Raw genomic sequence first — 21,262 nt, 5'->3', positions numbered from 1 at the left:
ATTCCTAAATGATGGTCTCAAAACATCCTCTTCCTTTCCAACATGTTCTAGAAAGCAAAACACAAAGAAAGGCAGCTATGTGTGACCATGATCTTGATTTCTTACTTGCTGGCTGGTGACAGAGAACATCCTTATATTTGCATGATAGCATCCACAGCACTATTTTTGTTGTAGAGCATTCTGGAACCATTGGTGACCTCATCACCTGATATACACTAAACCCTGCATTGCATGTTGGTTCCTGCTCAACCAATACCTATTACATGTTCATGTGTTCTAAGACCTTCTGGTCCTAATGCTATGACCTCAAGGTAGCCATTTCCCCCTTAGAGAATTATTATTATCCTGTTTTAAAGATGAAACAACTGAGGTCCCCAGTTGTTAAGTTACATTGCCTCTGGCAACTAGGAAGGAAGATGTGAAGTTCCAGCATCTAGCCCTCCCTTCTGGTCCTTTTCCAAACCTTGCAGGACCCTCTGCAGAAAGACTGAAGAGTCAACAGTATATAGGGGAATGTGGGTATAGTGAGCAGAAGTTCAAAGGTTGGAAAGCTTCCTCTGTACCCGTTGGTTATATCAAAATGGGAGAAAGGGTTACTCATGGATGTAGGCTAAACTTTTAAAATATATTAATATGGCTCAATTGATTGCTATGCCTTTATCATGTGACCCTTTTCCAATAAAGCTTATTAAGACAATTGGTCCTGACCTGGGTCAATCACTGAATGATCCTGGGCAAGTCATTTAAAAATGATCATTTCTGTTTGCCTCAGCTTTCTTCTTTGTAAAGTGGGGGGCGGTTGTCACCAACCAAACATCCAGAGGTACTGGTTATAGGTGCAGATAGAACTAAGTCATACAGAGGAAGAACTTAGGACAGGGCTTGGAGAGGACTCAGGGCAAGGTGACCCTTCATCATCACCTGCTTACAGACCGTCTCCAGGTATCCATGTTTACATAGTTGTAAGTTGTTTGCAGGACTGAAAGCTTGTATATGGTATCAGTTGAAATAGTCCCAGGAGTACTTTGGTTTTTCCTACCTTCAAGCACAAGTGTAAAATGAGTCTCACTTGCCTCTTCAGACCCCTTGCCTGGGACTGAATATTTAGTCAGTGTTTCCAGTGTCTACGAACACCATGAGAGCATACCTCTTAAAGGAAGACAGAAAACACGTGAGTCTTGGAGCAACATGCTTATCAAGTAGCCCTTGCCTACCGATTTTAAAAAACAAAATGAAACACTACTTCTAAATATACACCTTGTCTTTTGTGGTGATGATGGTGTGGGAAGCCTTGTCATTACTTTTTCTTCAGTGGTCTTGAAAATTAAAAGACATCTCACTCAACAATTAGTAATTTATAATTAGCAATTCAGTCAGTGACATTCTACTCCTGCTTCCACAGTGGACTGAAATTAGTTCAGAAACTTTGCTGTCTATGCTTTAAAAAACAGAAAAACAAAAACAAAACAACAAAATGAAACTCCCAAGAAGAATATCTCAAAAACTTTATTATTTTAGAGTTGCTGGACATTTCTTTTCATGAGACAGTATGTTCTTTCTTAAATATGAATGCTTTTAATTTTTCCCTTAAAAAAGCCTATTTTAGTGTGTTTAGTTCTTCATAGTCCAAAAAGGACTTCCCAAAAGGAAGTTGATATATCACAATTTTGTTTGAGTATATTATTAAATAGAATTAGTGAATATTTCAACTCAAATAAAAATTTGCTGGAAGTCCCAGAAGGGTTAAATAATTTGAATCTGGGTTAAATAAAATGAACACTGAATTCTTATTAATTTTCAAAAGTTCTCAATTCATAAAGAATTACCTGCATTGGATCTGTCCAGGATAATGTCTTCAGTTTTAGAAAGTTTATGTCCAGCATCATCACCACTAACTCTGTTGACAAATTAGTCTCTTCTTGGGCACAGAAAGCTTCTTTGGTATCTTCTTTAACTTGACAGTGGGCAGACCTTGTCTTACTTTGAGAGATACAGGATGGAACTGGACTATTTGAACATTGAAACACTTGAAAATATTACTTCCCACAGTATTTTAAACACTGGTCTTCAAATGTGATACAGAGACTACTGAGCTCAAGTATTTAAAGTGTTTTCAGGATTTGAGAATTGGCAGATATAGAACACACATTTCAGCAAACTTTCTTCCTTTTGTATCCCTTCTTGTTACGTTCTCCTTCTGAATCTTTTCTGGACCAGGGAATCCTCTAATCCAACAAGAGCTATCCCTTCTACTTCCTGGAATTCACTCTATGTTCCCTTCTCCCCACTTCCTGTAAGATAACCTTTGACCAATGACCATCTCAACAGCCATCCCTGCTCCAACCAACCTGAGGTTTACTCAGATTACACCAACAAGCTTTAGTGCCCAGTGGACACCACCCAATGTCCAGCTCACTGAATATCGAGTACGAGTGACCCCCAAAGAAAAGAAGACCGGACCAATGAAAGAAATCAACCTTGCTCCTGACAGCACCTCTGTGGTTGTATCAGGACTCATGGTAAGAAGTGACTTCTGTCATTGGAATAAAGTAGAGCCTCTCTTACATAGTTTATTAGGTGGTAGAAACATAATCTCATGCTTGATCCAACTGATCTTTTCCTCTCCTGTCAAATAATTTTATTGTGATTTTTGTATCAAGAGAATTGCTTTTTGTTGACCTAAGCTTTTCCAGATGACTATTGGAACAGAATTTTATAAATAGCTTTAGATTTTGTGCAGCTCTTTTGGAAGTATTCTATATATGTGGGGGCAATTTGCATATCAGTAGGCTGAGTACATAAATTCATTTAGTTATACATTTTTTGAGTGATGTCATCTTGGCAAGAAATGTTCTCCAGATTGTACCAACCAACTTGACCCTACCCTCATTAAAAAATTTTTAAATCCTTCTAGACTTATATATGGAAAACTAGCTAGAGTACCAGAGAATTAATATATATCTTAAGACCAGTTACAGGGAAACTACAGAAAAGGGTTTCAGAGACAGAAAATAAAATTATCTTTGTCTGTTACCATAAAAATTCTTGATTTACACCTGTCATATCATAAAAGAAAAAAAAACAGGCTATTACCCATTTTTCTTATTTTTTCATCACCAGTTTTACATGAAAATGTGAGTTATAGCTTACTTGGGCATAAGCCCATAAGAGCATTTTAAAATTCATTTAATTTCAGTCTGTTGCTGGTCATCTGTAGTGTAGAGATGAAATTAATCTAGGAATTGACAGTGTTGTGAAATTTGTTAGTTTATTTCTTTTTTACTAATAACCACTGAATTATCTAAGCCATGGTGAAACTCCCGGGGCTTCTTGCAATGACACTGCTAAAGCTCACCAAGCCCTTATTTCTAGGTGGCTACCAAATATGAAGTGAGTGTCTATGGTCTTAAGGACACACTGACCAGCAGACCAGCTCAGGGGATCATCACCACTCTCGAGAGTAAGTAATCCAATTTTCTAGTTTCAAAATTTTCTGTATAAACAAAGAATGATAAATGATCTCTCTGGTCACTAAGTTAAAAGTGGAATGAATCCCAATGTGGAAATTGCTGGGATTCCCTAACTTTTTGACTGTTACCTTTTTTGCCCCTTCAGAAAGTATTCCACTGATACCTAAAATGAAATCCTTTCATAATGGTATAACATTGGTGTTAAAGATTAGGACTAACAGCTACTTTATGCTCCGCTTGTTAGAATTTGTTTTCCTGGAGTTAGGTCTGGGGAGGACATGTTGACTTCTACTGTATCTTAACAGCACCATAAGTATGGGATCAAATTTGGCCCAGATTTTAGTTTCTGCTCCATCAATAACTTGCTGTGCGCTCTTTCAGCCGTCACATAAAGTGTCAAAAGTTCCATCATCTATAAAATAGAGATAAAATAGAATCTTTTCTGTTGAGAGAAAAGATATGAAGCCCCATAAAAACGACAAAATACTAGCAATAATACTGGCTATATATACATATAATTGCTAGCTGGCCATGCTATTATAATTCCTACCACACACTTTTACAGTACAGTAAATTAATCATTTTAATACTTACTGAAGTATTTGTAGGTACTATAAAGTCAGACCTGGGAACCACTGGTAGTATTTATAAAGCTTTTCAGTTCTTCAAAGAAAAAGGCACCCAATGTAACTATTTCCATATTTCCTAATTACTGTTGAACATTCTTTGAATGCCAAGGGAGATAATCTACAAATTATTTAATCAATGTATTTTCTGAAGAGGATGTATTTTTAAAACATAAAGAAATGTTTTAAAAGATCGAAATCTCACCTATATGGGCCAGGCAGGCACTAATCTCTAGCTATAATCCCATGCAGATGTCAGCCCTCCCAGAAGGGCTCGTGTAACAGATGCTACTGAGACCACCATCACCATTAACTGGCGAACCAAGACCGAGATGATCACTGGTTTCCAAGTTGATGCTGTCCCAGCCAATGGCCAGACCCCAGTTCAGAGAACCATCGGCCCAGATGTCAGAAGCTATACCATCACAGGTGAGGGGACCCACCACCTTCACCACAAGTGACAGTCAATCAACATTCACAATGTAAACCAGCTTCTTAGTTATTCTATGTCTTATATGATTCAATTTATTTCCAATTTTTTATGATAAAAAAGCTTGAAACAGTTATTCTCATACCATAACCAAAATAGTTTTGTCCTTTAAATCTCTGATTTTGGTCTAGTGTGTGGTCTCAGAGAAATGGCTTTTTATCAGATTTGTTCTTTCATCCCTATGCCCTTTCTTATTTAAAAAAAAAAGTAAAATAATGTAAAACCAAAAGAAATAGGGTCTGAGGATTCGGTTCAATGGTAAAGCACTTGGTGAAGCTCTGGCTTCCATCCCCAGAAGCACAAAAAAATGAAAATAGAAAAGAAAAAAAACGAAATGGTGGTGTATAGTTCTTAGCATTAATATAGATTTTAAAAAGACATAATTAATAAAGACAAACAACATTACTTAATAAAGGTCAAAGTTCAGAGGGAATTTGATAAAATAGATCAATTTAGGTCTTTTTGTGCTGTACAATTCTGATTCCAAGTACCAAATAATGACCACCTAATTACCCTATAGAGAAAGTACACACTCAGTGGGGCACCCCTCATTCTCCAAGAGGACTGCTTCTAAAGTAGCGTTTTTGCATTTAAAAATTTATTTTAGTCGGAGGTCCTTCTCTGCATTAGTGATTTGCTTTTAAGTATGCTCCACAATAACAGTTAATATCCACATTATGTTCTACTTTATTGTTCAAAGGTAGACCACTTCCATGGTCTGTATAAACATGGGTGGGTAGATGAGCCAAGAAAATTGCAGGTGTGTGCTTGAAAACTTTCCTAGTAAAGAAGAACACATAGAAACCATCTCCTCTCACATCCCAGGTTTGGAACCCGGCACGGACTACAAGATCTACCTGTATACCCTGAACGACAATGCCCACAGCTCCCCCGTGGTCATCGATGCCTCCACTGGTAACTGCTTTGTACTGAGGGACACCACTGGCTTGTAGTATAATCAGACACATGAACTTAAGAAACAAATGAAGAGTCTTTGTAATATGACTCCCTGTGAACCATGGGAAGAGCTTACAGAATTTCACTCTCTTAAGTCTGATTAAAAGGGCTGGGGGGGGATATGGGAGCATTTTCTTGGCTTTTATTTTCTGAGACTTAGTTTTGCTTTCTTTTAGCCATTGATGCACCATCCAACCAGTGCTTTCTGACTACCACCCCCAACTCCTTGCTGGTAGCATGGCAACCACCCCATGCCAAGATCACTGGCTACATCATCAAATATGAGAAGCCTGGGTCCCCTCCCAGAGAAGTGGTCCCTCGGCCCCAACCTGGTGTCACAGAGGCCACTATTACTGGTATTGTGCTCCCTCCCTTTCCTCTTTACTCCCTCTGACAGTCTAAGTCTTGAAACTCCATCTGTATCTTTGATGCTATATCATGAGAACGGGAAGCCCTGCACTTCAAAAGACATTCTCCACACAGTACCCTCCATATGACATGACGTTCTATTCTGCCCATCAGGCCTAGAACCTGGAACCGAGTACACAATCTACATCATTGCCCTGAAGAACAACCAGAAGAGTGAGCCCCTGATTGGGAGGAAAAAGACAGGTAAAAAGCACTTTCCAGGTAATGAGAGGAACGTTAAGACTAAACTAATGAATGATGGATTTTGCATTGTGAAAAGGGTTTCTCCATGTTTTGATGCGTATCTCTTGGATGTTTTTTCTAATTGCCCAGTGTATATTTTGTACTCTCTGGCAGGAGGAATAACTGAACATCCTCTGTAGAATTCCATTTTATTTATTTATTTATTAAAAGGCCAGTCAATATAAAACCTTGTTATTACCTTTCAAAAATTCATATCTGATATAAAATATAAAACCAAGTTGTTATTGCTTTTCTTCTATACTTTGTGTTGACTATTTTTTTTTTAAAAAAGGAGGGATAGAAACCCCTCCCATTGTCTTATTATTTGATTTCTGAAATTTGGAACTAAATAATGTTTTACTTTGTCATTCAGTCTTAGTTCAATTTGGAGAAAATGCTGTACATATGGCAATAGGAAAGCTTTCAAAACAAATATGTGTTCTTACCTCTTTTTACCATTTCCAACCATGAAAACTATTGATTTAAACCTCTGCAATGCTCATACTTCTGATTTAAACCTCTGTAATTCTCATACTTCTGATACTGACATGATCGCTGTGGATTCTAGTTCCTATAATTTGTTTCTCAGGTTTAAAGAGAGAAGAGAATGGGGTGGGGAGGCACTACACATTGCAGTTTCATTAGGCTTAATTTGAACAGAGGCAGCTTCTGTGGTGCTCAATGGTTCAAAGCTTTGTGTCTCTAACAAATTCATGCTAACACTTTTTTTTTTCTAAACTATAAAGAAACCTTTGAGAAAAATCATAAAGTTTTCTTTCTGGGAAAAAGTGTTTTTTTTTGTAATCTGAGAACTGCTGGTTTTCCAGGGGCTTTGATCAGGTTGATAAACAATCTTCATTGCCTGAATTGATAATGGTTGCTACTTACTGAAACTTAACGCACTTTGCTTTTTTTGCTATAACCTCTCTTGGCTAGATGAGCTTCCCCAACTGGTAACCCTTCCTCACCCCAAACTTCAAGGACCAGAGATCTTGGATGTTCCCTCCACAGTACCAAAGACCCCATTCATCACCAGCCCTGGGGTTGACAATGGAAACAGTATTCAGCTTCCTGGCACAAGCCATTGGCAGCCCAGTTTGGGGCAACAAATGGTCATGAGGAACATGGTTTTAGGAGAACCACACCACCCACAGCAGTCACTCCCGTAAGGCCAAGACCATACTCGCCGAATATAGATGAGATTCATGTCCCCAGGGAAGAAGTAGACTACCACCTCTACCCTCACATTAGGGAGCTCAATCCAAATGCCTCTACAGGGCAAGACGTTCTCTCTCAGACAACCATCTCTTGGACTCCATTCCAGGACAGTTCTGAGTATATCATTTCATGTCAGCCCATTGGCACGACAGAAGAAACCTTACAGGTAATCAGCTCCCTCCCTGCCTGTGGCTGGGAAGCTCAGAAAGGAATAAATTAGAGGAAAGAAGTGACAAAGTTTTCCTTCTGGGAAAGTGTTTTGTAATCTGAGAATTGCTGATTTCCCCAGGGGCTTTGATCAGGTTGATAAATAGTCTTCATTGCTTGAATTGATAATGGTTATTAATTGGTAATGGTTATCAATTCCCATGGGCTTCTTACTAGTAGGATTAAGAGGCTCTGATGTAAAATGGCTACTTCTAGAACTTTTAGAGAGATGGCACATTTAAGCACTGATCATTTATTAAAAGTCCATATGGCTCTACTTGGGAGGATGTACCAGAGAGCGTCATTAGCTTTTATTCAGTAGAGAATGAAATCATTTGTATTATCTTCACACATTGGAGGCTCCATAGTAAGATGAACAAAGAGATGATCTTAGAAAAGAAGAAAGATATTCCACTGAATTTACATTTGTGCACCATTCTTAGTTTGTCCTTGAAGAATCCCATTATCTGTAGTATAAACAAGGAAAAAGAATGTAAGAGGAGATGTGCATGTCAGCTGTTAGAAGTAACGGATTCTCTTACTAAAACCCCATCCTTTAATTTGTCCCACTGGCACAGTTTTTTAAAATGACTATGTTGTGGGAGATTCCTGAGCTTAGAAACCTGAGTTTGAGGATGTGCCATTGTTTTAAGGACTCTGTATTGTGTTGTGGTCTACTGCCCACTGTGCATGGCCTGCCTGTCTCCACAGAGAGCAGTGTCTATGCTTGATGTGAAAGGATCATGCAGGGCTTCCATGGGCTTCTACAGAGCCACATCTAGTAGGATTAAGAGGCGGCTAGTGTCGTTGAGGGCTCCTGCTAACTATGGAGCACATAGGCAGACTTTGGGTAGGAAAATCTGAGAGAAGTGACTATTCCATGCTCATTCCATTTCTCTCCTTGGCCAGTTGGGACTCCTATATACCCCTGGTCTTTATTAGTTTCCCTTTGATTTGTTTAAACAGTGAGGGTTAATGATAAGGGACCAGGGGAGCCCGCATCTGTTCTTTACTATAATGCTCTCTCCCCATTTTGGCTGTACCAATAATTGCAGTTCCGAGTTCCTGGAACTTCCACCAGTACCACTCTGACAGGCCTTACCCGAGGGGCCACCTACATCATCCTAGTGGAGGCAATGAAAAACCTGAAGAGGCACAAGGTTCTGGAGGAGGTTGTGACTGTGGGCAACCCTGGTATGTAAATTCACATGTGGTTTAGGCACATGCTCCTTGTTGGACTGCACCAGAGAAGGCTTTTCCTAGTGACTGTTCCTTTGTTGCTTGTTGCCTTGCAACTGTGGGAAGTGTGCCTACCATCAATATGAAGTACATGAGCAACCTTAAGTTCATTTAACTTTAAGTGTCCTCACCAACACACATGCAGTGTTAGGATGACAGGCCAGTTTTTTAGCCCAAAAGTATTGAATCCTTCCCAGTGTCTTGAGTTGATATGAGGCACTGGTTTCCTGGTATACTTTCCCGTACCCCTTCCTTCTCACCATGCTGTGGTCCCCTAGAGTGATTCTTAGTACCAATACTAATGGGAAATTCTCCTCTGCAACCCATTTTTATCCAAAGAGATTCCTAATTCTAAAGTTATTTCACTTTTTTTCTCCTGATGATATAGGTGTAAAACCATCATAAAGGTTAAATGACCATTGACTTTATTGTGGGGTGGGGAATGGGTATTGGGGATTGAGTTACATCCCCTGCCCTTTTTATTTTTTATTTTGAGATAGGAGCTTGCTAAGTTGCTTAGGGCCTTGCTAAATTGCTGAAGCTGGCCTACCATAGCCTCCTAAGTAGCTTGAGTTTCCAGGCATGTGCCACTGTGCCCGGCAACCACTCACTCTTCTTTGTAGCACTTTGCAAGTCCTTTCAAGCCAGTAGCATGCCACCTGGCTTTTACTTTGCAGCAGCTGATGTTATTCACCCAGGAACATGAGATAGGAAAAAATCAAAATCATGAATCCTGAATCCTGAATCTTCCCATTGGAAGGGTCTCTCTCCACACCAAAAAGGAGTGGTAACTCATGTCTATGCCATGTGACAGAATTCCATCCTAGGGTCCAGTTATATAATTTCAGCCTTATTCTTCATCTGACAAAAGACTACTATTTTATATGTGTAAACTTTGGTGAATTATAGCAGCTAACTGCTGGCAGGCTGGGGGGAGGTTCTTTTGTCTTTGTTATTAGGTATTGCATTTTGTGGCTTTAATGGCAAAATTGTTGTGTGAAAGGAATTTTTGAGAGCATAAAGGTTTTTGTGCTTTTCCACATCTTTTTATCTTCTTTAAAAGATTCCATCTCCATAACATTAGTTACGATAGAATTTTAACTCCTGAATATTTTTGGAATAATGAATCCCCATTTAACAGTCTTAAGTTCTTTCTGTTTTTCTTTCCTACTCCGTATTCCTGGCAGTGGTGTTCTTCATGATAGCCAGGGTCTCTTGACTTTGGCTATTGGTATCAGGGACTGAACTCAGGGGCATTCAACCACTGAGCCACATCCCCAGTCCTTTTTAAAAGTTTTTATTTTGAGACAGGGCCTTGCTATTTTTCTGAGGCTGGCCATAAACTTTCAATCCTTCTACCTCAGCCTCTTGAGTCGCTGTGATTCCAGGTGTGTACCCAGCATGCCTGGCTTACACAAATTATTTTAAAACAAGTTTTTCTAAAACATAAAGAGACAAGATCTTCGGTCACATGATGAGACTGTTACTTAGTCCTAACTCATGTACTTCCCATTTGATTTCTCCTATTTGAAACAGTTGGTTTTATTAATAAAATCAGTTTTACTATCATAATAACTATTTTGCAAAATCTAGGATTTCCAAACTATTATGCAAAAAGATGCAATAATAAAAGTGAAGACTGCATTATAACAGTATATAAAAATGCTAAGACCTTTGCATCATAAGCAGAAGGTAGCCTCTGATAATATTTCTTAGTTTAGTGAGCACTTTCTACAGGTTGGCAAAAGGACAATACATTGGCTTCTTGGCCTCGTGAGAGAGATGTTAAATAATTAACTCAAGGTCACTCAGGTCCTGATGGAGAGGCATTGCTACCCTTGTTCTTACCTGGCTTAAATTGCCTCAAGGTCGATTCCATGTTCTATAAAGTAGATTTACCAGATTTGATCATTTTTAGAATTGAAGACAAAAGTGAAAGATGGTCTCCTTTTCAGATGCTGGTGGCAAGTGTCCATTGGCTACACCTTTACATCATTTATGAGAGTGGCTGATACATCCATGGAGCAGATGGAATTTTAGAGCTACCGGAATTTTTCTGTTAGATTAAGTCATTGTATATAATGTTCTGGTTTCTTCTTCTTCTTCCAAACCACAAATAATAGGTCTCTTTTGCTTTTTCTTCCTTTTGCTCATAGGCCCAAACCAACCTATTGATGACACCTGCTTTGACCCCTACTCGGCTTCCCATTATGACATTGGAGATGAATGGGAGCGAATATCTGAAACTGGTTTTAAACTCACGTGCCAGTGCTTGGGCTTTGGCAGTGGGCATTTCAGATGCGATTCATCTAGTGAGTAGAGTAGCTTGCTCTGACCATCCACTCTTCCTCCATCTCCCCCAGTTCCATACATTCGCATTAACGTACCAAGGAGTCATGTTTGGTAGACACAAGCTCTTCCAAATATTTGAGAAAACTGTTGGACTCAAAGTAACATTTTGCATCATTGAAAAATGATGGGAAAATTTACTTGTTGAATATTGCTTCATTTCAAGTCGTATGCTAATACAACTACTGATTAAAGCAAGTTGTTGGTGATGCTTTTGAAATTTTCTGTTAAGTCAAACTCAGTGGAGTCAGTTCTCATTGAGAGTACCAGTCAGAGAAACCCCAATTCTCTTTTAATCTTTAGTGTTAAATGTGGTTCAAGATGATGATTCATATTCATACTCATTTAGCACAAATCAAACATACACATGTACACACACACTCTCACATTATATACACACATCACAAATACACATTGAATATGTGTGTGCGCACACACACACAAACACACACACACACCAGCCACATAGTTTGAATATTGCTAGTAATGTAAAGGAAAATGTACAGATATACTACTTGTCCATAATTTAAAAGCCACTTCACCAAAATATATTTGATTTTCAAATTATAGAGATCTTAATGTTTCAAATTACAGTGATCCTAGGATTATCTATTGTGCTTTGAGAGTTACTATTAGAATTTATAACCTTTCACTTATCCTTTGATTTTAGGAGATATAATCATTATTGACCAATGGTTCATTTTTACAGGTGTTAACCATTATACCATATAAACAACCCTTTTATCAACTTTTACAGAAATCATATTCATGGAAGTAAAACAGAACAGATTTTTAAAGATTTCTTAAAAGTTGTTAGTTGACTTGTATACATGAAATGGCTTAATCCAGATTGAAATTCAAAAGCCAACTGATTTTTACAGTGTAGACTTCTGAGCTTGGCCACCTGAAAATGGTGTATAAAATTGGGAGGCTGAGCAGAAGTATGGGTGTGCACTGCGGTAGAGTTGGGTGTGCTAACATGTGGCAGCAATGAGGTGGTTGGTTTTTAACTTCTGAAAATGAACTACTTTCTTAAAGTCTGCCTGTTTTTTTGCCTGCATAAGTATTAGGTGCAATTGTGGGAGCAGAAGTCTAGGGTTGTTTATGAGTGTCTTTAGATCAACTTACATATTCTTTGCTTGAATGTCATAGTTGTTTAATGCCTTTTCTTCCAATTTGAGAAGACTGAATTGTTGATTTTATAAATTAGAAGAAAAAATGCATTCTGATGTAAACTTCCTAAGTGTGTTCTATTTAGTATAAATCTCAGAGACTAAAAGTCATCTTTTACATATGGTAAAGGCATAGAACTTGTGGATCCTCTTCAGCACCAGGTCTCTATTTGTAGGGATGATAGCCAGGGTTTATCATTGTTTTGTCATCTATGTTTATTCTTTCTTTCAACTTACATGCAAGAGGTCATGGCAGAAAGAAAATGCTGATCTGTTTCATTGCACTTCTTTGTATCTAAGGTCTCTGCAAATCCAAAACTGACTTTAAAAATATATATATATATATATATATATATATATATATATATATATATATATATATATATATATATATACATACATATATATATATTCCTAAAAGACTACTCTGATCCTGCTTTCATTCACCACAATTTTAAACCTTAATGAAAATTTAAATGGAAATCATTGACCAAGTGCTATGACATGATTACTGCGGAGTGCCTTAAAATGGCCTAGAAAATAATAAATAGTAGAAACTGTATTTTTAAGTTCAACTGAAGAATCAGTTCACAGTAGGGATTGTGACCTTTAACTTGTAATTCTTTCCAGATATGTGGATTTTAAAATCCTATATCCCAGTGTGCTTTTCTCTTGAGAGTCAGAACACAAAAAACTCTGCCTGTGATTTTCCCACCCACATAGAATGGTGCTACGACAATGATGTGAACTACAAGATTGGGGAGAAGTGGACTCGCAGGGCAGACAACGGCGAGATGCTGAGCTGCACGTGTCTGGGCAATGGGAAAGGAGAATTCAAGTGCAATCCCGGTACATCATTGAGAATGGTTTCCGGAGCTCTATTGGCACACCCACTTCCATTAGGGGCTGTAACGCCCATTCACAGGATGGACTGGATACTTTAGGTGCCCTTGAGGTTTGAACAGAGGCTTTGTTCATCTTTTGATTTGGAAAAGTGGAGGTGAGCCTCAAAAAGGAGTCATGATGGAATGTTATTACAGGCCACTTTAGCACTTTTCTGAGTATTTTGATCATTATCTGCAGTGAAAATGGTGGAAGAAGTCTCTATTGGTCTGTCAATTCAACTTTTAAAATATGATTTCCATTGAACCTATTAGATCTAGTTTGTGGAAATGCTGCCTTAAGATCTGAGAAGTAGTACCTCTCTTATGATGATTCATATAAATTTGAGTAATTTGGACTTTGATGATACAAATTTAGGATAAAATAGAACCCACCCTTGTATCAAGCTGAGTCTGCATTGCTGTTCTTGGTCTTACATGTGCTTCTGATTTGTGCCTACATGTAGATGGAACAACATGCTACGATGATGGGAAGGTTTACCAGGTGGGAGAACGGTGGTAGAAGGAATTTTTAGGTGCCATTTGTTCCTGCACATGCTTTGGAGGCCAGCAGGTAAGATGGGATGTGCCAGGTTCCCTGCAATTTAGATATGACACAGGGGAGGCTCCTGTATTTACATGCTGTGTGCAAGGTGCCTCCATGCCTCTTATGAAGAGTTGATAAGACTCTGGAGCATCCTCCCTGAGAATGGCAGACAGCCCCTCCCCATGCCTGCTCTTCTCAGGCTGTTCTGTTCTTCAGCACTGGAAGTGTTACCTGCTATGGAGCACTGAGTAGCCAGCTCTATGCTGATGGACAATTTCCCTGTGGCCTTGTTGTGAAATATTTCAAATAATACTTTGGGTCTAAGAAAATTCCACTTTGTGCCCTCTCTTAGTCCAAATATATATCCTTGTACTAGCTCTACTAATATGCTAAGTAAATGGGACAAACAGGAAATGAGAAGTGGTCATGGCTCTACTTAATGATATAGTCAGAAATTAAATTAGTATGTATTTAAAATCAAGTTAATTAAGGAAGGTTTTTGAGTTGAGTCTGACAAATACAGTTCTGACTATACTGGAGTCAGCAAGAAAGGGTTTATGGAAAAGAGAAGAATAAACTGGCTGGACTTGGGGTGTCTCAGATTTGGTTGAGGGAGCAGAAGGACAGTAAGCACACCCCCAGGGACAGGATGAACTGGCCCAGGTGGGCTCCATGAACCAAACCTCTGCCTAAGTGTCTTCTTGTCAAAAATTAGATGGCAAAAAAATCCACTATTTAAGCCAGTACTCCTCAGCTATTTCTAATATATGCCCTCCTTCATTGTAACAACAGAATGCTGTGCCTCTCCCAAATAAGTAAAATTTCAAAGGGAAATGACTCTTGTAACTGGAAAGTAATGGAAGGTCATCGTCCTTCGTTTTCAATGGAGACATGCCTTTCCTAACAACACTCCAAATTCTGATCCATGGGAAGGAAACATGCTTCCACCCCAGGCGAGGTCCACAGTATGATATATTTGGCATTAACCAGTTACAGATGCACAAGAAGAAAATGATCGTGATGGAAAATGTACTTTGGGGAGATTCATCTGGCAACAGGGAAGCTTCTTCAGGGTTCTCTCTGCATCACCTTACCAAGGGACACAGTCCAAGGAAACTGATCTGATTCCATCCCTAGAGTGTGAAGTTGGTCTCTTTCTTTCAAACCCCCCCCTCTTTCTCTCATAAAGACCGATCATAGAACTCAGTCATCTTGGTATAAAAATGTGTAAAGGAGAATTTATTGGGAAGTAGACATTGGTCACACTTCAGTCACTTTGTTACTTAATGAACATGAAACCTTTCCCCTGTGACCCCTATTCTGTTCCAAAGTGCTCAATGAACCACTTATGACAGGAGTAGGAACATTCCTGATTCTGTAGGTAGACATTGACCTGTATTATGTTAGGTGTTATGGGAAGTAGGCTACAAAATGGAAAATGTCTAGAATATATAAAAGATATGAAATAATGTATAAAATATATTTAAAAAAATAAGAAAGAATATATTATTGTTCTTTGGGTTGCAAGAGGAAAGTCCTGTTCAAGTTAAGTGGGCAAAAATGTCTCCCATAACTGAAAAGTTCTGTATCTACCAGCTTGAGGGGCAGCTCCCACCATGGCATATGGAGTCTGTTGCTCTTGGGCTACCTTTTCTTTTCTAGTAGATTCCCTGCTTATGGTAACATCCATGAACAGCTTCAAATTTACCGTCTCCCAATTTAGGAACAGAGAAAGAGAACTCTCATTTCCTCACACTTCAGGCAAAAATCTGAGAGAGCTTTATTGGTGTAGCGTGGTCTGTTCCTATGCTCCACTCCATTGCTGGCCAGAGACAAGACTTCCATGTTACTGGCCAGGGTGGTTTAGGAAGGGAGTAGCCATACAATGCTGGAAAGACCATGACTAGCATCAGCCCAACTCCATGGTGGCAGCCCCAAACCATGGCCCATTGTGTGACTTCCCTCTCTCTCTCAGCAAGCCACTCCTCTCCCCTGGATCTCTATTTCCTTTGCTGTATAATGAAGGTATGTGTCTATGTGGTCTCAAGTCTCTTTTAAAAGCTCTAGGATTCTTCGAAACAATCTCTTCCATCATCTAGTATTAAAAAAAAAAAAACATTGCTGAGGATGTTGGGACTGCAATCAAACTTAGCAGACTGAGTGGGATTTAGATAGGAAGAGAAGAGAGGAAATTCCAGGAGAAAGACAAAGTGAATGCAGAGGCCAGTGTGAGCTTTGGTGATAAACCAAAATGTATTCCAAGAGTTGCAAATGCATGAGATTCTCATCAGTGCTTCTTTAGTGATTAACTGCTTATATTTGACCAATGCACAAGAGCTGAAATTCTTAACTCAAGCACTAATTATGATGCCCTTGGGATGTGTGTCATAAGCTCCATTTGTTTCATCTCTCTCCTCCAGGGTTGGCTCTGTGACAACTGTTACAGACCAGGTGGTTCAACTGTTCCTGAAGGCCCCTCCTCAGGTCACTCCCCCAACCAGTATACACCGAGATATCATCAGAGAACAAACACTATAAGTCAATTTGCCCCTGTAGACTCTCCCTAAATGTAATTGGGTGCATGACAGGGAATCTCTTTCTGCAGATTCCTTTCTTCTGAATGAACCAAATATTTGTTGTTGTTGTTGTTGTTGTTTTAAAGATCTCTTAAGTGACTTGTGTGGAATACTGTATCCTAAAGCATCATTGAATTTTTGAACATCTCTCATTGCTCAGTATATGGCTGGGATCTTCAAACTAGAAAGTTTCTTTTCTATGAACAGTTGTCACAAGTCTCCCCTTCCAACCCACACCCCCATATACTTTATAGAGTATTTGCTACTGATTCTCTTCTTCTTCCATTAACAGAATGTTGATTGCCCAATCGAATGCTTCATGCCTTTAGATGTGCAGGGTGACAAAGAAGATTCCAGAGAGTAATATTTGCAACCCAACGGAACAAGCATCTGTGTCTGCCATGGTCTATCCGAAGTCGAGTGATGTTAGCAGATCCCATCTTTGAATGTTTGTTTCTTTTCTTAGCCTTTTGCTCTGGAGACTCCAGCTTCAGCTCAACTCACAGCTTCTCCAAGCATCACCCTGGGAAGTGTTTTGAGACTTTTCTCATAAATGAGGGCAGTATGTTGCCTATTCTGCTTCAGAATAGTCAATACTGCTCAGTATTTTAAATGAAATGATTCTCTGTGTGATTTGGTTTGCATAATGTATTGAATAATGTTACCAAAAGTTTAAATAGAAAAGTTGCCCAAACACTTCTGCTTTCATTTAATTGTCTGGCCCACAATACTATAGGAATGGCGTGTCCTTGCTACTGTGATATTTAAAATATCCACAGTATTCACTTCTTCCAAATGATTCTAACAGTTGCTTAGAAGTGTCTTTCTCTTACCTGTTATTTATCAATTTTTCTCAGTATTTTTATACAGATAAAAAATTGTATTGAAGACACTTGGTATGCGGTTGACAAGAGAAATTTGGTATAATTATGGTTGGTGATTATTTTTTATACTGTATGTGCCAAAGCTTTACTACTGTGGAAAGACAACTGTTTTAATAAAAGATTTACATTCCACAACTTGGAGGCCACTTCTTTTTATATCAGGTATTTGGGGAGAAAATAATAATCACCATGAATGTTCTTTTTCTTTTCAATTCATCAAACATTTAGATAGCTCTGACATGCAAGGCTCTTTAATTCTTGGGTTACTTCTGTACAAGGCTTTCTGCTTTTTGCTTCAAAAACAGCTTCACTTTTGTCATTTCTCCACTCTTCAAGAGCAGAGAGATTTATGTTTTTTCCCTTAACAGATTTAAGTAGCCTCTCATCTTTATGAAACATGCCAGCTAGCACTTCAGAAGCATAATTGAAACAACCTTTAGTTGCTTTTTTCTAGGCATTATTATTCTTCCCTCCCTCCCTCCCTCCTCCTCCTTTCCTTCCTTCATTGAATAAACATCTTTTCAAATAGATTACTTGTGAGGAAAATAAAAGGATAGCTGAGCTGTTAGTACTTCCCTGCACTATACTATTCAAGTAGCTTTGTCTTAGGGAATCCCCACGGTATAATAACCTCATCCAATCTGTCTTAATTCATGTCGACTGACACTTTAGCATGACTTGATAAACTACCATCTCAACAGTTGCCTTACTCATGGTCTGCAAAGATCATTTCCTTTTCAATTTCACCTTGGGGAAGCAACAAAACTCTGAGATTAAATATGACATTCAGGGGTGGGGGTATAGCTCAGCGGCAGAATGCTTGCCTAGACTGCATGAGGCCCTGAGTTTGATGCTTAGTACCATGAAAAAAAAAGAAATAAAGAAAAGAAAAGAAGCTGGGCATGCCTCCAATCCCAGTGGCTTCAGAATCTGAGGCACAAAGATCAAGTTCAAGTCCAGCTTCAGCAATTTAGTGAGATTCTCTCTCAAAACAAAAGTGCTAGGTGCTAGGGATGTAAAGCTTCATGGTAAAGCACCTCTGGGTTGAATCTCCAGGAGAGAGAGAGCGAGAGAGAGAGAGGGAAGGAAGGAGGGAGGGAGAAACCCTTTAAAAATCTCACTTTCAGAATAGTAAATCATGGCATAGGAAATAGTTGATTAATAATTAATAAAAATTCAGGAAGCATGTTTTTATATTATATACACATTTGAATTGATTTAGTTTATAAAATGCTTTGACATTTAGTATCTCATTTGGGGGAGATTTTATAGAGACTACAGGTCAGATGAGTTTTCCTTAGCAATATACAGACCCAGACTCCAGATATCTATCTATCTATTTATTTATTTATTTTACAATCGTCTTTTATTTATTTATTTATTCTTAAATATTTATTTATTTAATTTTTTAGTTATCGGCGGACACAACATCTTTGTTTGTATGTGGTGCTGAGGATCGAACCCGGGCCACACGCATGCCAGGCGAGCGCGCTACCGCTTGAGCCACATCCCCAGCCTCCCAGATATCTATTTAATATCACTAATCTTTCAGCTTTACCAGTCTATCAGTTACAGCCTAGCTGTTCCATGTCTATTAAAACAACACAAAAAACACAGATCAAAGTGATATTAAATGACTCTCAGACATAAGTGGGTTACCCCTGCTCATGGAAGAGAAGACTAGGACCTAGGGCCAACCTACACAGTATACAGTAGGTAATTCTATCAAAGACGTCTGCCCAAGAGAAAGCAAACCCTCATAGGTGAGGGACCAAGCAGCACCTCAGCTTAAGCTTAAAAGGTATTTATATCTGAAAATAAAGTCTACTGGATCTTCTCTGACATAACTTTCCTATGTTCACATATGAATACACCATCAGTGAAACTCCACATCATGTACAACCACAAGAATGGGATCTTAATTAAAACAAGTTATACTCCATGTATGTATAATATGTCAAAATACACTCTACTGTCATGTATCTAAAAAGAATAAACAAATATAAATTATTTTAAAAAACAATCTACTGGATTTTCAAAAGCAGTATAGTAAACTTATGAATTAAACTCAGAACAAATCAAGTAAATATAAATGCTCTGTTCTGTCTGGGCATTACAATGCAAGACATGTATAATAATCTTTTTTTATTAACCATTTCTCGGCAAAATCATTCAAAATAAAAACTAAGTATTTCCAAAGATCTATTACAGTTTTTAATTGACTCATGTGACTGTTCCCACTGAGAATTCTCTAAGCAAGGCAGATCAAAAAGACATAATTAAAAGACCGATCTGGATTTAGGCAACAAATGGGAAGAAAAACCAGGTGAAAGTAAAAGTAATAAATATTATCAGGTTTTAAAAAGAAAAATAAAGGTTTTTAAGTTTTACAGTGCCTTGCTGTGCTTGATTTGTAGTAAAATTTGTTGTGTATTAATATTGTTTTCAGATCTAATGACCTAAAAGAATTATGCCAATTACCTATAATAATATCACTGTGTATGTAAGGCACACTTTCTGGGGAGGTGAATAGAGAAATAATCAGGTGGATACTACAAGTTTAGGAAATGACTTTTTCTATTTAATTATATTTCCATTGAAAATTCTATTCCATTTCTAGTTGTATGAAACTCATTAAAGTGATTAAGAAACATCACATCAGCACATTTAAGTGCTGAAATTGCTTCCTATTCAGTAAGTTCCCATTACTGTGGTAGGGAAAGTGGCAGGCTACAATTTTAAAAGTCTCATTTTCAGGGAATACAATGCTGTTTTTTTTTTTTAAAGTTTCCTGTTGGGACTCCTCATGTTTGGGGATATTTTAAGATTGTCCCCAGGACAGCAAAGCAGAAGCACGTACAGATGACCTTAGACTAAGAAAGTTCTTTTCAAGAGTGATGGCACTTAGGTTTGCAATGCGAATTGTTTTCATGATCATGTTGTCCCATTCCATAATCTCATTAAAATAAGATTCAATTTGAATTGCAAACAAAAATCTATATAAAATACAAATAAGGGAAAGAAAATGCCGTGTGTAATAAAAAAGCAAGAGAAATGGTGCTTCAGAAGCTAAAAGCCCCAAATGGAAAATTCCTTTTTTAACATTCCTCAGTAAAGCCGGATATAGATATTAAAGTGTGTTTTACATTACCTTGAATTCTTTTTTTACTTACTCTTTAGAGACATACGGATTTTAACAATTCTAGAAGCTAAGTTTATCTCTAAAACAGTTTTTATGTGGGGTCTCCCAAAGGCTTTGAAATTAGCATTGGTTGGGGATGGCAGGAAGTCACAGGAAGCACTCTGCACTCCAGGGTTGGAGTCACCTGTCCTGTGTGCTGTGCACCACAGTGGGCTCCCTTAGGTCAAACAAATTGAAGATCAGGAATTCTTCCAAGGAGCTCATTGTATGACAGTACTTTGGAAATTGCCATTTCCTTCCAGAAAGGAGGCACTACCTTTGCCAGGTGACCACTAATCAGGACTTTAAATGTAAACTGCCAGTCTCTGTCTCAGCATTGGTTGCAAAATGCTCAACAACCAAATACTGTGTTATGGCTTGGCTAGGCGGTGTCCACCAAGAGCTCCTGTATCAATGCAGGGATCTTCAGATAAAACGATTATAGACTGTGAGAGCTGAAACCTAATCAGTGGATTAATCCATTTGGTGGATTAGTAATTTGAAAGGAATACTGTCCTAGGTGGTAACTGTGGGCAGGTGGGACATGGCTGGAGAAGTGGATCTCTATGGTGTGCCATTGAAGAGTTAATCTTCTCTGTGGCCCCTTGCCCCTTCTCCCTCTGCTTCCTGGCTGCCATAAACCAAGCAGGGCTGTTCTACCGTACCCTTCCACCATGACATTCTGCCTCACCTTGGGTCCAGAGAAATAGAGTCAGCCCTGGATGGACTGAATTCTTTGAAACCATGAACCAAAATAAACTTTTCCTCCCCTAAATCATTCTTGTTAGGTATTTGATCACAGCAATGAAAAACT

At 38.5% G+C, this 21,262-nt stretch overlaps 1 protein-coding gene across 1 annotated transcript in view; it reads left to right on the top strand.

The window, feature by feature from the left end:
* LOC143388207 (fibronectin-like) overlaps positions 1-16,747 on the top strand; it is a 45,639-nt gene extending 28,892 nt beyond the window's left edge. The window contains 15 exon segments of the mRNA XM_077108281.1: positions 1,082-1,171; positions 2,323-2,519; positions 3,373-3,460; positions 4,349-4,525; positions 5,412-5,501; positions 5,720-5,899; positions 6,066-6,155; positions 7,131-7,307; positions 7,310-7,578; positions 8,675-8,813; positions 11,015-11,170; positions 13,103-13,228; positions 13,728-13,834; positions 16,228-16,359; positions 16,676-16,747. Of these exon segments, the coding sequence (XP_076964396.1) occupies positions 1,082-1,171; positions 2,323-2,519; positions 3,373-3,460; positions 4,349-4,525; positions 5,412-5,501; positions 5,720-5,899; positions 6,066-6,155; positions 7,131-7,307; positions 7,310-7,578; positions 8,675-8,813; positions 11,015-11,170; positions 13,103-13,228; positions 13,728-13,834; positions 16,228-16,359; positions 16,676-16,747 (2,090 nt within the window).
* The last annotated feature ends 4,515 nt before the right edge of the window (positions 16,748-21,262 follow it).

The sequence above is a fragment of the Callospermophilus lateralis genome, unplaced genomic scaffold (assembly GCF_048772815.1).
Source record: "Callospermophilus lateralis isolate mCalLat2 unplaced genomic scaffold, mCalLat2.hap1 Scaffold_349, whole genome shotgun sequence".
Taxonomy (NCBI): Eukaryota; Metazoa; Chordata; class Mammalia; order Rodentia; family Sciuridae; genus Callospermophilus; species Callospermophilus lateralis.
Note: the sequence above shows the minus strand (reverse complement) of the source record. Positions and strands in the feature narration are given on the sequence as shown.